Source organism: Oncorhynchus kisutch, linkage group LG4 (assembly GCF_002021735.2).
Source record: "Oncorhynchus kisutch isolate 150728-3 linkage group LG4, Okis_V2, whole genome shotgun sequence".
Lineage (NCBI taxonomy): Eukaryota > Metazoa > Chordata > Actinopteri > Salmoniformes > Salmonidae > Oncorhynchus > Oncorhynchus kisutch.
Genome location: NC_034177.2, coordinates 17059640 through 17076489, shown reverse-complemented (window position 1 = coordinate 17076489; position 16850 = coordinate 17059640). Strand labels below are relative to the sequence as shown.

General features: G+C 40.3%; 2 protein-coding genes across 3 annotated transcripts; one reads left to right on the top strand and one right to left on the bottom strand.

Annotated features, from left to right (window-relative positions):
- Positions 1-358: 358 nt before the first annotated feature.
- Positions 359-4784, top strand: gamt (guanidinoacetate N-methyltransferase). The gene is made up of 6 exons (XM_020480359.2): positions 359-638; positions 2096-2241; positions 2332-2395; positions 2511-2578; positions 3149-3259; positions 4507-4784. Exons 1-6 carry the CDS (start codon positions 464-466, stop codon positions 4645-4647), a joined length of 705 nt encoding a protein of 234 aa, XP_020335948.1. The 5' UTR covers positions 359-463; the 3' UTR covers positions 4648-4784.
- Positions 4785-6143: 1359 nt separating this feature from the next.
- Positions 6144-16366, bottom strand: ndufs7 (NADH:ubiquinone oxidoreductase core subunit S7). Of its 2 annotated transcripts, none has more exons than XM_020480354.2 (8): positions 15995-16366; positions 15238-15277; positions 14808-14876; positions 14602-14722; positions 11987-12166; positions 11833-11879; positions 11503-11591; positions 6144-7437 (listed from the first exon to the last, which is right to left on the bottom strand). In XM_020480354.2, exons 1-8 carry the CDS (start codon positions 16008-16010, stop codon positions 7340-7342), a joined length of 660 nt encoding a protein of 219 aa, XP_020335943.1. In that variant the 5' UTR covers positions 16011-16366; the 3' UTR covers positions 6144-7339. The 2 variants fall into 2 exon arrangements, with proteins under 2 accessions (XP_020335943.1, XP_020335944.1); XM_020480355.2 differs by having other exon boundaries at positions 15238-15274; positions 15995-16109.
- Positions 16367-16850: the final 484 nt, after the last annotated feature.

Genomic DNA, 16850 nt, shown 5'->3' with positions numbered 1-16850 from the left:
TTGTTAATTAATTAGTTATAGTTTTAAATATGTAGCCCATCACACTTTCAAATTAATTGTATTTTTTATTATTCTGTGATTTTATGTTTTATGTAGCTGTGTTTACCAAATAAATCTCCCCCTGTGGGATAATAAAGATGATCAAATAATCTAGACTAAACTAGGGTGCAGTGCAATGCTGTAAAACAGACTGTAATATGCCACGATTATGAAAATACACTACATCATGTTTTTTTTTTCTCTCAGCTTTCCATACTAAGGACGTCAGTGACCCCAACACTCCTTGGAATGCCACCTATTGACCAGCAGTAGTACGCCTCGTTGACATTGCAAACACGTCTTGCAGAGTCAGCACTTCTGACCCATATAAATCCCCACCGCCGCAAAATCTCACTTTCCTCTGGCACGACGTGGAAACAGCAACCGTCTATTCCCCAGCGATTAGAGAAAAACAATCACCAAAATGACCACGGCACATGCCATATTTTCCAAGGGAGAAGACTGCAAAGCTGGTTGGCACGACGCTAGTGCTGGTTACAATGAGACCGACACTCGTCTCGAGATTTTGGGCAAGCCTGTGATGGAACGTTGGGAAACTCCGTACATGCACTCGCTGGCAACTGTAGCCTCCTCAAAAGGTACAACGCACAATGTGCAAGCTGGTGGTCCCTATGAACGCACCGGGACCACTAGATAGTAATTAATTCCGGTATTCTATGATCATTTATAGTTCTATAATAACCTTTTGCATTATTGCAATATTTTTTTCTTACAAATGTGTGAAATAAATAAGCCGTAAAGGACAGCCTATAGCGTAATCATTGGCTAGGCCTACACTTAATTCAGAGCTGCAAATATAGTCAAATCAGATTATCAATAAATCAGCAATTAGGCTATTGGGAAAAGTTTATGAAACAAATGCATTGACTTTTTATATTACTTCTGAGTTGTTAGACATATGTTGGACATAATGCTTGTGCTTGCAGCAGGTGTTACTCTACCCATGGAATCGTGCCAAGTGAGGATTTGGGAGTGCCAATAATTTATGACGACATGCCATTCAATACGTTTTATAACTACAACTGTTGATCACTGATTTAACTTTTATTGCACACAATACGTGCACAGACTTGAACTTTTATGTTTAGAATTCAACGTTTTGCACGTAAAAGTTGTGTTTTGGAGTTGTTTGCGCGCTCATGTCACCATAGCATACATGTTCCTGCATGTAGTAGGAATGCAGTCCGTCGAGTTTATTAAATAGGGTAGTATACTTTTTTAAAATATTTTTTTATATTGCTTAATATTGGAAAATGCTCATATTTGGTGGAAATTTGACAACAGAGTAGTAGCAGAGTATAAGCCTGATAATAGTATAGGTCGATGCAAAACCAAATCGTCTTTTTCTCTAATCTATTTTTACACATCAATGAAAGACTTTTCTGTGGAAATCCTTGAAGTGGACTTTCTATCACGTGCCACCACCACCTTCTTTTCCCCATATATTTCTTATATTTCTATACTGTGGTTATCAGAGAGGTCTCTCAAATAAACGAAAACAGTCCATTATTTTTGTTTTGCTTTTCATGAAAGGTGCCACAGCATTGGAAATACTTCAATACAGGTCAGACCTGGGTTCAAATACCATTTCATGTATTTCAGTTACTTTTCAATACATTTCAAAGCAAGTACTCAGATAACCTTTATTTGGAAAAAGTAAGTAGTTGAATATTGGAATGTACTTGGAAATGTTCAAATACACTGAATCAAATGCGCTATGCATTTAACCTAGGAATTTGAAATTACAAATTTGGTCACCTATTTTTTTATATATATATATATATATATATATATATATATATATATATATATATATATATATTTTTTTTTACAAATAACCATTAAATACTACCACAAATAATAACCACAAATACTCAAATAACGTACTTATTTTGGGCTATGTATTTGAAAATGCTCAAATACCAAGAACAAATATTTAATAACAAATACCCAAATACACGTATTTGAAACCAACTCTTGATACAGGTAGATACTTAAACACCAATTGAGATGCTTGTTCTGCTTTCCCCCACAGGTGGACGTGTTCTGGAGATTGGATTTGGCATGGCCATCGCCGCAACTAAAGTCGAGTCCTTCCCCATTGAGGAGCACTGGATCATTGAGTGCAATGATGGAGTGTTTGCGAGATTGCAGGAGTGGGCCAAGGCTCAGCCACATAGAGTGAGACATCTTCAACTTCACATTAGGTTCTATTTAGACTTTTCCCTCATTTAATGTGAATCAAATGTATCTAAATTATTCTCCTCATAGATTGTGCCCCTCAAAGGACTGTGGGAACAGGTAGTAGGTGGCCTGCCTGACAACCACTTTGATGGTACGTTTCAAAAGGCATTCTATTGGTGTATTCATTGTATCTTTGTATTCTTAAGCGGGGAAAATAGCTTCAGACACATAACTAAGTAATTCTAATAATGCCTCTTCTATCAAAGGCATTCTGTACGACACATACCCTCTGTCTGAAGACACATGGCACACTCACCAGTTTGACTTCATCAAGGTAAGTACAACACTTCTATGACAAAGACTGCACATTACAAATATATTAGCAAAAGCACCAGAACCAACAGCGGAATAGGGATTTCTCCTGTATTAAAGACTTTATAAAACACAAAAATGTTTGGTATTACATATGATATTGTAGCTGAATCCAACGCAAACATATGGCAGATGTCTAGGGTGGTAGGTCGCTTAGTGTTGGGCTAGCAACCAAAAGGTTGCTAGTTCGAATCCCAGAGCCATCAAGGAGAAAATAAACTGCTGATGTGCCCTCGAGTAAGGCACTTAATTCTAATTGCTCCAGAGTTGCCATTGCCTACTTTTCGAGGGAGAGTTGGGATATGCAAAACGCACTTTTCCAATTCACACATACGCATTAATACACATTTGTACATCCGAAATAGGACAAATATAAGCACCCACCAAATTAATGAATTATTAAACAAATTAATCCAAATGGAATGAAATATTTCTTAATGGAATCTGATTCCTATCACTCATTACAAACATTGGCTATCGTGCCACAATGACGTTTCCATTATAATACAATTCTTGAATTGTGTCTCTATAGGGCCATGCCCATAGGCTGTTGAAGCCCCGTGGTGTCCTCACCTACTGCAACCTAACCTCTTGGGGTGAACTTCTCAAGTCCAAATATGACAACATCGACAACATGTTCCAGGTGAGCCGGCTCTCAGCCAATCAATGATCAACAACACCTAATCTCTCTGTGAGGTGCTTGTGTACACGTGTCCTCTCGGGCACGACACATTTCATTTCTTGCACGTATTCTGTCCTTGTCTCAGATAGTACTGCACTTACAGTACAAGTCTGGTACAGTGTAATTGCATATGTGATGTTATACTGCTAATCATTACTGTGGTATAACATGTCATTTAAAGTGTGGCCCTCCATTTTGTTTGGTTTGATGTTCATTAAATCATTAACCCATTTGTTTCATTCACGTGCAGTGACTATTTGTCTGTTGTATTTTGCTTATTTGGTCTGTCTGTAGCTTCAGTACTAACTAATTTGCCTGCTACCTACTTCCAACATTTCTTTATAGTACATTGGATTTGGTTTACTAACTGCAGTACAACAGTAATGGGTTTAGTTTATCTATCACCGGCGTCTGCCATTTACTATTACCATATTTATTGCACTTGGTCGTAGCACTGTTAGAATGTGTCCTCAATTACCTTTCTTGACTAAACAAAGGTAATAATAAATTTGACCTGTACTACAAGATCTGAGAATGTTTTAATATATATATATATATATATATATATATATATATATATTATATATATTTTTTTACAACCAAATCCCCCAAGAATAGGTAAATGGGATGTTATAAACAGGTCCAGACACTTTCATCCCCGTTGTGCAGTATGGGGCCCTGAAAGAAACATTAACAAAGGCTCCAAAAACATGCAAAATGTCCTTTTAGAAACGGAAAAGCTCTCAGTATAATGATGCAGGTCTTCAGATGTTGTACACATGAAATTGTGTCATTCCATTTTGTTGCGACTCGAGCAATACCTCTACGTCCATTCTAGCAGCAGGCTACACAGAGAATAGCTGGATAGGGGAAACCGTTTGTCTCACAAAATGGATTATAACGTTGCGGATAAAGCTTGGAATGACACAAGTTCATGTGTACATCTGAATACCTGCATCATTATACTGAGAGCTTTTCCCGTTTCTAAAAATGATGCATTTGGATGTTTTTGGAGCCGTTGTTCATGTTTTTTCAGAGCCCCGTACTGCATAATGAGTAAGTGACCCGCTGGTTGGGGTACGTTTCTCAAAAACAAGTGAAATCGCAACAACAACAAAAAGTATCTGGACCCTTCTATAACATGCCATATACATAAAAAATTGAGATTTGGTTGTAAAATGCAAGTTTCTCCTATGATGATTTTTCAGGAGACCCAGATGCCTCACCTGCTCGAGGCTGGCTTCAAGAGGGAGAAGATTAGCACCACAACCATGGATATTGTTCCTCCAAGTGAATGCAAATACTATGCTTTCCGCAAGATGATTACACCCACCATTCTGAAAGAGTGAAGTGGTTTGATGCCACCGTAATGTCTTTATTCCTTTAATTCTCAAGTGCCTGCATTTTAAAAGCCACATTGGTTTACTGTCAAAAATCCATAAGCACTCAGCGATGTCCATCTTACAATAAACCAATTTAAATAACATGTACACTCTGAAAATGAATTTCTTTGGGTATCACCTCAAACAATTTTGCACCTCTTGCTATAGAACCTCTTGCAATTCGTTATAGAATGCATTACATTTTAACTTCATTGCAATGTTAATGAGCACTATAATTGACATAATACTAAGTCTGCGTTTACACAGGCAGCCCAATTCTGATCTTATATCCAATTTAGTTATTGGTCTTTAGACCAATCAGATCCTATCTTTTGCCAATAACTGGGCAACATATCACAATTGGGCTGCCTGTGGAAACGCTTTCGAATTGGCCACTTGACTAAATGTGAATAAAAATGTCATTAACATATTTCACTTCTGAAAGGAGTACAATTATTTCCTGAGGGACTGCAAAATAAGTTAAAAAAACATGATTTTCCTGTTTTCAATGATATTTCCACACTAGGAGCATGAAATAACACTCAAATTGTGAAAATGCCAATGCCCTTTCGGTGTCAGCTTTTTGAAAAACATGCATGGAATTTCAGCCTGTTCACCTGGGATGGAGTTTTGGCCCACAGCACAATGAGATCAGATTTATTTTTTTTATATATAATTTTTTTGTGCGTGTATTTTTACCCCCCTTTTCTCCCCGATTTCGTTGTATCCAATTGTTAATAGCTACTATCTTGTCTCATCGCTATAACTCCCGTACGGGCTCTGGAGATATGTAGGTCGAAAGTCATGCGTCCTCCGATACACAACCCAACCAAGCCGCACTGCTTCTTAACACAGCGCATCCAACCCGGAAGCCAGCCGCGAACCCAGAGTCTCTGGTGGCACTGCGCCACCCGGGAGGCCCGAGATCAGATTATTTTGACCAATGACCAGTCATCTTTTATTATATGTATCCTCCTACTTTGGGAAGTAAGTGGGTAGGCTCTAGAGCAGGGGTATTCAACCCTTACCCTACGAGGACCGGACACTGCTGGTTTTCTGTTCTACCGGTTAATTGGGGTGGCAGGTAGCCTAGTGGTTAGTGTTGGGCCAGTAGCTGAAAGGTTGCTAGATCAAATCCCCGAGTTGACAAGGTTAAAGTCTGTCGTTCTGCCCCTGAACAAGGCAGTTAATCCACTCTTCCTAGGCCGTCATTGTAAATAAGAATTTGTTCTTAACCGACGTGCCTACTTATTAAATAAATGAATTGCACCCACCTGGTGTCCAAGGTTTAAATCAGTCTCTGATTAGAGGTGAACAATGAAAAAAATGCAGTGGAACTGGCTTCGCGGTCCAGAGTTGAGTTCGAGGGCTCTGGAGTTGAGACGGTCCTATCCGAAAATCAGGGCTGTGCATGTACGCCCACATGATTAGACTGAGCATTTCAATGGCAAAAGGAGTCTCAGAAAAATCAATTATTTTAATTAAAGTAATATATTAGACATACAGTGATGATTTAAACAGACGGCATGGAAGCTTTAGGAAAATTGATGGAAAAAGTCCCTATCAAGTTAGAACTTGTTAATCATTCATTGATAAGTTGTCATCATGGCACAGTGCTGATCTCATTGCAGCTGGTAGATAAGTGGTTAGTCATATCTTACCCCAAACGATGAAGTTTTTTTAACAGAAAATTGAGAACAGTAGGACCTTTGAATATAGCATATCTCTCACAAGAATTTAACTCAATCTATACACATTTACTATTGGGTCACAAATCCTTAAGCCCGGTGAGAGGAGTTACTGAACACTGAGAAAATACATAAATTGTATTTATGATGCATGCTACATTTCTTGCAGAATTAGAGGGTGTATATATTTTATATTTTTTAAATGTAGATCGTGTGATGTCACTATAAATTACATCCAAAGGGAGCGTCTTTGTGCAAATAAAATGTTATAGGTGTAAACCGTTTACAACTTTCCTACAAAATATGAACAGCTACACCCTACTTCCTGATAGGCTAGGTGGAATAGCACCCCTATTGCTACCTTCCAATTGTCTAAGATGTACACAATTGCATACAGGGCCGGGGTCAATTTGGGATTGAGTGTTGGTGAGTAGAACCAAAGACTGGCCCTGAGACAATACATAATTCAATGTCAGGTCAGTGATTACTTCAAGGAAGAAAGGAAACATTTAGGAATATTTCAAAGGGACTACTCCCTCTTCCGTAGACCCAGAGCGAATAGAAGTAAAATGTCTAAACTCAGAATTTTTTGGGGTGCCAAGTGCACCATCTACTGGTTCAGAATATACACACAAAGTCTTCAAACAAAGAAGTACACCAACATACATTACAAAAACTAATGGACTACTAAAGAAACCTAAGGTGACATTCCATCTACATTGTAATGACCATAACAATGTTTAAAATGCTCAGTTAAAATTATTGCTAAATGTATTTATATCCCTGCCAGTATCATAATCTGTGCAAGGCCAAGAACAGTGATACAAATGACAAGAAATTCCTTTATTGTTTCTACAGAGAGGAGCCAGAGCTCAACCCAGAGTGATTCCTGAGGATATTGCCAACCGGTTTACTGGCTGATCAGACCACCAATAAATACAACATCTACAAAAAGCCAGACGTACATAATTTCACTTCCGATACCAAATCCTCATTTTCTTCTCTCTCTTTATTTTCTTTTGCAACTGTAGCGTCCCATAGAGAAGGGCCTCTGCTGTGGGTGGGCAGCCTATGGGAGGACAAGTAAAACAGTCACTTAGAGTCAAAGAGTCAAATGTTTTCTATAAAAATAAAATTAAAAAAAGGTAAATAAGATGATCTTCACAGAGGTATTATTGTAATGTGTTTCTTTTCCACATTGCTGATCATACAGTGCCTTCAGAAACTATTCACACCCCTGGACTTTTTCCACATTTTGTTGTGTTACGAAATTGGATTGATTTGTAATTTTTTGTCAATGATCTAACCAATGTCAAAGTGGAAGTAAAATTAAATTTTTTAAAATGGAAAATAAAACACTATATCTTGATTAGATAAGGATTCAACCCCCTGTGTCAATACATGTCAGAATCACTTGCGGCAGCAATTACAGCTTTGAGTCTTTCTGGGTAAGTCTAAGAACTTTGCACACCTGGATTGTAATTTTTTTTCTCCCATTATTATTTTTTAAACTCTTCAAGCTCTCAAGTTGGTTGCTGATCAATGCTAGACAGCCATTTTCATGTCCTGACAGATATTTAAGCAGATTTAGGTTAAACAAATTTTAACTAGGCCACTCAGGAAAATTAATTGTCATCTTGGTAAGAAACTCCAGTGTATATTTGGCCTTGTGTTTTAGGTAATTGCCATGCTGAAAGTTGAATTTCAAATCAAATTAACATTTTATTTACAACAGGTGTAAGTAGACCTTACCATTAAATGCTTACTTACAAGCCCTTAAACAACAATGCAGTTCAAGAAAGAGTTTAAAAACTGAACAATAAAATAACAAGGCTAGATACAGGTGGTACCAGTACCGAGTCAATATGTGGGGGAACAGGTTCGTCAAGGTCATTTGTACATGTAGGTAGGGGTAAAGTGACTATAAATAGATAATAAACAGCGAGTAGCAGGAATGTAAAAACAAAGGGGGGTTGGGGGTCAATGTAAATTATCCAGATGGCTATTTGATTAATTGTTCAATCTTATGGCTTGGGAGGGGTAGAAGCTGTTAAGAAGGCTTTTGGACCTCGACTTGGCGCTCCGGTACCGCTTGCCGTGCGGTAGCAGAGAGAACAGTCTGACTAGGGTGACTGGAGCCTGACGATTTTTTGGGCCTTCCTCTGACACTGCCCAGTATTTAGGTCCTGGATGGCAGGAAGCTTGGCCCCAGTTATGTACTGGACCGTACGCACTACCTTCTGTAGAACAGTTGCCATACCAGGCGGTGAAGCAACCGGTCAGGATGCTCCCGATGGTGCAGCTGTATAACTTTGAGAACCTGGGGACCCAAGCCAAATCTTTTCAGTCTCCTGAGAGGGAATAGGCTTTGTCGTACCCTCTTCACGACTGTCTTGGTGTGTTTGGACCATGATAGTTTGTTGGTGATGGGGACACCAAGGAACACGAAACTCTCAACCGGCTCCACTACAGCCATATAGATGTGAATTGGGGCATGTTCGGCCCATCTTTTCCTGTAGGCCACAAGCAGCTCCTTTGTCTTGCTCACGTTGAGGGAGAGGTTGTTGTCCTGGGATCACACTGCCAGGCATCGGACCTCCTCCCTATAGGCCGCCTCATCGTTGATCAGGCAAACTTAAAAATGGTGGTGTTGGATTCATGCTTGGCCACACAGTCGTGGGTGAACAGGGAGTACAGGATGGGACTAAGCACGCACCCCTGAACAGCCCCGGTGTTGAGGATCAGTGTGGCAGATGTGTTGTTGCCTACCCTTACCACCTGGGGGCAGCCGGTCAGGAAGTCCTGATCCAGTTGCAGAGGGAGGTGTTTAGTCCCAGGGTCCTTAGCTTAGTGATAAGCTTTGTGGGCACTATGGTGTTGAACACTGAGCTGTAGTCAATGAATAGAATTCTCACATAGGTGTTCCTTTTGTACCGGTGGGAAAGGGCAGTGTGGAGTGCGATTGCATCATCGGTGGATCTGTTGGTGTGGTATGCAAATTGGAGTGGGTCTAGGGTTTCTGGAATAACGGTGTTGATGTGAGCCATGACCAGCCTTTCAAAGCACTTCATGGCTACCGACATGAGTGCTACGGAGCGGTAGTCATTTAGGCAGGTTACCTTCGCTTCCTTGAGCACAGGGACTATGTATTTCAGACTCAGTCAGGGAGAGGTTAAAAACGTCAGTGAAGACACTTGCCAGTTGGACCGCTCATGCTCTTAGTACACATCCTGGTAATCCGTCAGGCCCTGCGGCCTTGTGAATGTTGACCTGTTTAAAAGGTCTTGCTCACATTGGCTACGGTCAGCATGATCACAGTTGTCCGGGACAGCTGGTCCTTTCATGCATGCTTCCATGTTGCTTTCCTCGAAGCGAGCATAAGAGGCATTTAGCCCGTCTGGTAAGCTTGTGTCACTGGGCAGCTCGCGGCTGTTCTTCCCTTTGTAGTCCATAATAGTAGTGCAAGCCCTGCCACATCCGACGAGCGTCAGAGCCGGGGGTAGTAGGATTCAATCTCAGTCCTGTATTGATGCTTTGCCTGTTTGATGGTTCGATATGAGGGCATAGCGGGATTTCTTATAAGCGCTTGGATTAGTGTCCAGTTCCTTGAAATAGGCAGCTCTAGCCTTTAGCTCAGTGAGGATGTTGCCTGTAATCCAGTGGATCCTGGTTGGGATATGTACGTGTGATCACTGTGGGGACGACGTCGTCGATGCACTTATTGATGAAGCCGGTGACTGAGATGGTATACTCCTCAATGTCATTGCATGAATCCCAGAAAATATTCCAGTCTGTGCTAGCAAAACAGTCATGTAGCGTTGCATCCGCTTCATCTGACCACTTCCATATTGAGCGAGTCACTGGTACTTCCTGCTTTAGTTTTTGCTTGTAAGCAGGAATCAGGAGGATAGAATAATGGTCAGATTTGCCAAACGGAGGGCGAGGGAGAGCTTTGTATGCGTGCGTCTGTGTGGAGTAAAGTTGGTCTAGAGTAATTTTTCCTCTGGTTGCATGTGACATGCTGGTAGAAATTAGGTAAGAGATTTACGTTTGCCTGCATTTATCTCCCAGTGTCTATCCGAAAGCAGACTGAACCAAGTTTAGGATTTTGCCTATTCTGTTCATTTTTCTCCTAAAACTCCATAATCCTTGCAGATGACAAGCATACCCATAACATGATGCAGCCAACACCATGCTTGAAAATATGAAGAGTGGTACTCAGTGATGTGTTGTGCTAGATTTGCCCAACGAAAACACTTTTGTATTCAGGACAAACAGTTTATTTGTCACATTTTGCAGTATTACTTTAGTACCTTAATGTAAACACGATACATGTTTTGGAATATTTGTATTTTGTACAGGCATCCTTCCTTTCACCCTGCCATTTATGAAACTACAATGTTGATCCATCCGCAGTTATCTCCCATCACAGCCATTAAACTAGCTGTTCTAAAATCTTTTTTTTCAGGATGAAATCCCTGAGAGGTTTCCTTCCTCTCCGGCAACTGAGTTAGGAAGGTCGCCAGTATCTTTGTGCGACACCATCCAAATTGAAATTAATAACTGCACCATGATCAAAGAGATATTCAATGTCTGCCCACCCCCACCTTTTTTTATACCCATCTACTAATTGGTGGCCCTTTTATCCAAACCATTGGAAAACCTCCCTGGTCTTTGTGGTTGAATCTGTGTTTGAAATTCACTGCCAGACTGAGGGATCTTACAGATAATTGTATGTGTGGGGTACAGAGATTGACTACCCAATTTAAAATCCTGTGAAACACTTATTGCACAAAGTGAGTTCATGCATCTTACTATGTGACTTAAGTACATTTTTACTCCTTAAATTATTTAAGCTTGCCATAACAAAATGGTTGAATACTTATTGACTCAAGACATTTCAGCTTCACATTTTGAATTAATTTGTAAACATTTCTAATTCCACTGACGGAGTATTATGTGTAGATCAGTGACAAAATCTAAATGTAATCCATTTTAAATTCAGGCAGTAACAACAAAAAGTATAATTAAGTCAAGCGGTGTGAATACTTTCTGAAGGCACTGTATATCAGGGCCAGAATAAATTATTTGTTTTATAAGAGTAAAAAAATACAAATAACAGAATGATACATACCTGGAACGTATATGTCCACTGGTACGATGCGGTCACACCCTCGAACCACGGCGTAAGAGTAGTGGTAGTAGCCACCCCCATTGGCACAGCTTAATAAGGACAGAGTAATAAGATACACTGTTGCTCAACTAACAGCTGCATATGAAAAACGTCAACCGACACTGTAAAAGCACTGTGTGTGTAATGCTAAAACAGTTTGGCAGTAATCTTTACATTAAACAATCAGTCATTCTTAAATGAAAAAGTTACAAGGACATTATGTGATTCATTTCAAACTAGACAACCACTAACATCTTTCTGCTTGAACCTAATATTAGGACAAAACTTTACCTGCCCATGGAAATGACATATCTTGGCTCAGGCATCTGGTCATAAACCTATGGGAAAATAAGCATGTTGAATTCATAGTCAATAAAAGACTAAGCTGATTTCAAGCAAATGCAGAACTCCTTTCTCCAAAGAAACATGTTCTTCAGTCAAATACCTTGCGCAGAGCGGGGGCCATCTTGTTGGTCAAGGTGCCTGCCACAATCATGACGTCGGCCTGTCTGGGGCTGGCTCTGAACACCACTCCGAACCGATCCATGTCGTATCGAGGAGCCGCCATGTGCATCATCTCAACCGCACAGCATGCCAGGCCAAAGGTCATGGGCCACAGGGAGCTCTAATGTAGAAATCCACAAAAACAGATTAGATCGATTGTTTTGTTGACCTAACTGAACAAAGATCATTCAGTCAATCAATGTTTTCCCCCAACCCTTCCTAACAATCCTCAACTCATCTTGAGAAAGGTGAGAAGGTCAAGGAATAATATTTAGAGAAAGCAAACTTGTTATAGTCCCATACCCCTTCAAACATTCAGCCTCCAGCTGCGTATCTCCAGCACACTCAAATCTTGCTTTTTGCCATCATTGTAAGCCTGCCACACACTATATGATACATTTAAACATAAGAATAAGTGCGAGTTGTCGTCACAACCCGGCTCGTGGGGAGTGACAAAGAGCTCTTATAGGACCAGGGCACAAATAATAAATCAATAATTTTGCTTTATTTAGCCATCTTATGTATAAAACCTTATTAGTTCACCAAAAATTGAGAATAACTCACCACAGGTTAATGAGAAGGGTGTGCTTGAAGGGATGCTCATAACTCTGCAATGTTGGGTTATATTGAGAGAGATTCTCGGTCTTAAATCATTTTCCACACACAGTCTGTGCCTGTATTTAGTTGTCATGCCAGTGAGGGCCGAGAATCCACTCTCACATAGGTACGTGGTTGCAAAGAGCGTCAGTGTCTTAGCGCGATTTTCCAAGTCAAGAAACTGAGCGCAGCCCAATCCAGAAATCTGGCAGTGGTTTCTGATTACATTTTCACAGAATCGCATGTTGCAATTTCAGTGAGGCTCTCCTGTTCAGATATTGGTAAGTGGATTGGAGGCGGGGCATAAAAGGGATAACGAATCCAGTCGTTTGTGTCGTCCATTTCGGGAAAGCACCTGTGTAATTGCGCACCCAGCTCACTCAGTCAGGTGCTTCGCTATATCACATTTGACATTGTCCATAAGCTTGAATTCATTTGCACAAAAAAAAATAAAAAAATCATACAATGATGGAAAGACCTGCGTGTTGTCCTTGTTAATGCAGACAGAAAAGAGCTCCAACTTCTTAATCATAGCCTCAATTTTGTCCGGCTGATTGAATATAGTTGCGGAGAGTCAGTGTAATCCTAGATTCAGATCATTCAGGTGAGAATAAACATCACCCAGCTAGGCCCGTCATGTGAGAAACTCGTCATCATGCAAGCCCCCTGATAACCAGTATACTTCTACACCTATGTTGTCAAAGCGTTACATGGCCACTGCCCATATCATTGCATAATGCAGAAAACACGAGTTTGTCTTTATTCTCCCTCAAAAAACTCCTGTGGCTTATTTTTCAAATGGTCATGTTTTGTTTAAATGTCTGCGCAAGTGAAGGTTTCCCGCATGAGAGTAACGGTTAATGTGATTGGATGTTAATTATTTGACTAGGCTACCTGTATTTGACATTGTGTTGTTATTTCACAACACACTAGTTCACTGGTTTCATTTTATTTTTGGCAATGAAACAAATCTACTCAGGCAAGAAAAAAATGAAAAAAAATCCAAATATAGCCCCGTTAGAAAATATAAAATGTACTGTTTGAAAATGTGAAGAATTATTACTATGATTTTTTATTTATTATTGCCCCAGTTTGGGAATACCTGGTTTAGAGGAATGACCCCCCCCAAAAAAAAGTATTATTTGTGAAGGCTTTGGCTGGAATTTTACTTAATACCCTCGAATTACAAAAGTCAGACACAACTTCTTAATTTTCCCCCAGCAAAGGAGACTCAATATGGAAAAATGAGACCAGACTACGCTTCCCTCTGTAGTTAGTTTGATCATTTTGACAGTTCCTTGACTGACAACCAGCTGGCCACATACTGTATGTTTAGTAGATTACAAAGAGAAGTAAAGAAGGATGGGCCTCACGAGTGGCACAGTAGTCTAAGGCACTACATCGCAGTGCTAGCTGTGCCACTAAATATTCTGGGTCTGAGTCCAGGCTCTGTCGCAGCCGGCCACAACCGGGAGACCCATGGGGCAGCTCACAATTAGCCCAGCGTTATCCAGGTTAGGGAAGGGTTTGGCCAGCAGGGATGTCCTTGTCCCATCGCGCACTAGCGATTCCTGAGGCGAGCCAGGCACAGTGCACGCTGACATGGTCGCCAGGTGTACTGCGTTTCCTCCAATACATTGCTGCGTCTGGCTTCCGGGTTAAGTGGGCAGTGTCAAGAAGCAGTGCGGCATGGCTGGGTTTCGGAGGACAAACGTCTCTCGTCTCGCCCGAGTCCGTACAGGAGTTGCAGCGATGAGACAAGACTAACTACCAATTGGATACCACGAAATTGGGGAGAAAAACATTTACAAAAATAAAAAGGATGGGGAGAGTGCTCTTTTGCAGTTTTATAAAAGCCAAATTGACACTCAAAACATACTAAATGTACCGTATGCCACTGCAAAACAGAGATATTGTGTGGTATTCAATCGGAGCCCTAACTTACTCTGCGTAACTTACTCTGCGTGCCCAGTTCACCAGATCATCCAGTTTAGTGATGACATATTCTCCCTTGCTGCTTGCTACTGCAGCGGGCTTGGCAGCAGCCACCGCTGTGCTTTTCTCTCTGACTGGAACCACACTGGAGGAAAAGGGAATATTAAGTACTCGAGCAAATCTTCTTTATAGTTCTTGACAAATTCAGATGTTCACTGGATTTCCATTACCTTGTAGCATTGTCGCTTTTAGCAATGTGGTGTAGCAACCTCTGTTGTATCACAAATACTGAAATGGGTCTGTGTGGTAAAAAAATACCAAGATTGGATTGGCACTGACAACTTTGTGATAACTGCTGATGTAAAAGAGGTTTATAAAATAAAGTTGATTGATTGACTGGCCATCAACACAAGCACAATGGCACTGCACAGAAATAACATAATACTCTAACTATAACAAATGGGGCAAACAAATTTAATGTAGACTACTGGTGATTCCAAAACAGAAAGAACCTCCATGTTGCTAACTATAGTAAATGCCAGACCTGTCTTGGACAAATTACGCAGTTGATAAGGTGATTAATTAAAACCAGACTGCCAGAGACAGCAGATAAGCGTTCCTAAATAATATCAGATTAAACTTTTAAAAAAGCATCCTTACCTTGATGAAAAGTTACCAAACGCGGCGAGGCGAGGGACTGCTAAGAAAATACAAAAAAAGCATAGCTAGATTTAAAATGCAATTAAATCATTACGCCACACCAAAACTCAATTTACTGGGGGGGATAACGTTACTGCACAGGTTGTCACTTGTTACCACAGCCTAACCCAAAATCACGACCAAAAAGCGAATTTTTGTTTTAATGAATCATTACAATAGGCAATATTGACATGTGTGGCTGTAGTAACTAGTGTTAACCCACTGACTGGCAGTCAATGCGCATTTCTTGAGTGGCATAACAGACGTTTGTGATATGGCTAGTTGTAACTTAGCCAAACTGACTTGTATCAAGTATTTCCTTATATAAATATTAACATGTATTTGCCATTAGATGACCATTCGCTAAGAGGTTGATCACACTGCATGTCTGACTGAGGAACTTAACGTTCCACGCGTGCTAGTTAGCTATTTACAAACAAACATGTTCTCCCTAGCTAGCTAGCTAACATTAGCTAGTTAGCCTAGCCAGAGCCGTTTCTGTTCAGATTTACGCCAGCTTTAGCAACTAGCTAGATAGCAAGGTCAGTGATTACAACCGATGGTGGAAGCATAAAATGACAGCAAAACCTAGATAATACATTAATCAGGTGGCATAGGAAATACAGTAATGTTAGTGAGATAAATAAGTCGGATATTTAGCAGAATGATATGTCGCAGTAACTTGGGAACATTGCATATTAGCCATAACATCACTCACCCACCAACGCCGCCATCTTTCGCAAAAAATTAGAAGACTTCCACTGACTGTGGATACGTGATAGAACGGTCCGACCTATCTGTGACGTCCCTACTTCTTTGAAGTTGACATTTAAAATGGTTAGGTTCAGGGTTGGGAAGTCCCTACTTCTTTGAAGTTGACATTTAAAATGGTTAGGTTCAGGGTTGGGACGTCCCAAGGATTAATTACAATAAATATAGCAGTTAATTATTGGGGCCTACCGGTATATATTTTTTTGTTGACAGGGAGAGAAAAATGTCTAAAATAAGAGTTAAACGTATTGATTGGTCTGAATTTAAATACCAAATATGTGGGAAATAATGTCACATTTGCAAGTGGTTCATGGGTTATGACGTAGCTCAGAGCAGATCCGGGATCACTTTAGACAACCCAATCAACCGAGGTAAAGACAGTTTCAGATTGGATATTCGACGGATATTTGCGCTTTCAAACCTCAATAGCTTTCAAACCACTTGAGCCACAGACTCCAAATAAGTTTCATGCTGTTGTAAAAAATTGCGCACAACATTGCACAGGTCTTATTTTCACGATTTGGACATTAATTGGCTTTCCAAAGCTAATAAACATGTGCAAATGTGAGCAGCATTTTGTATTCCAAGTTGAATTAGTTAGGGAGTGTAAACAAAATACAAACCTTTTTTACATTCAAATTTCAATAGCTCCATGGTCATGTGACCTAGTGACTTCAAAACAAGGTTCAGAATGTCCACTCAGTGGCCCTACACATTGCACACCCCTTAGTTTGGCCATTTTAATCTCACATGGTTTTACATGAATTTTTCAAAATGTACCATTTCAATAGCTCCTTGGTCAT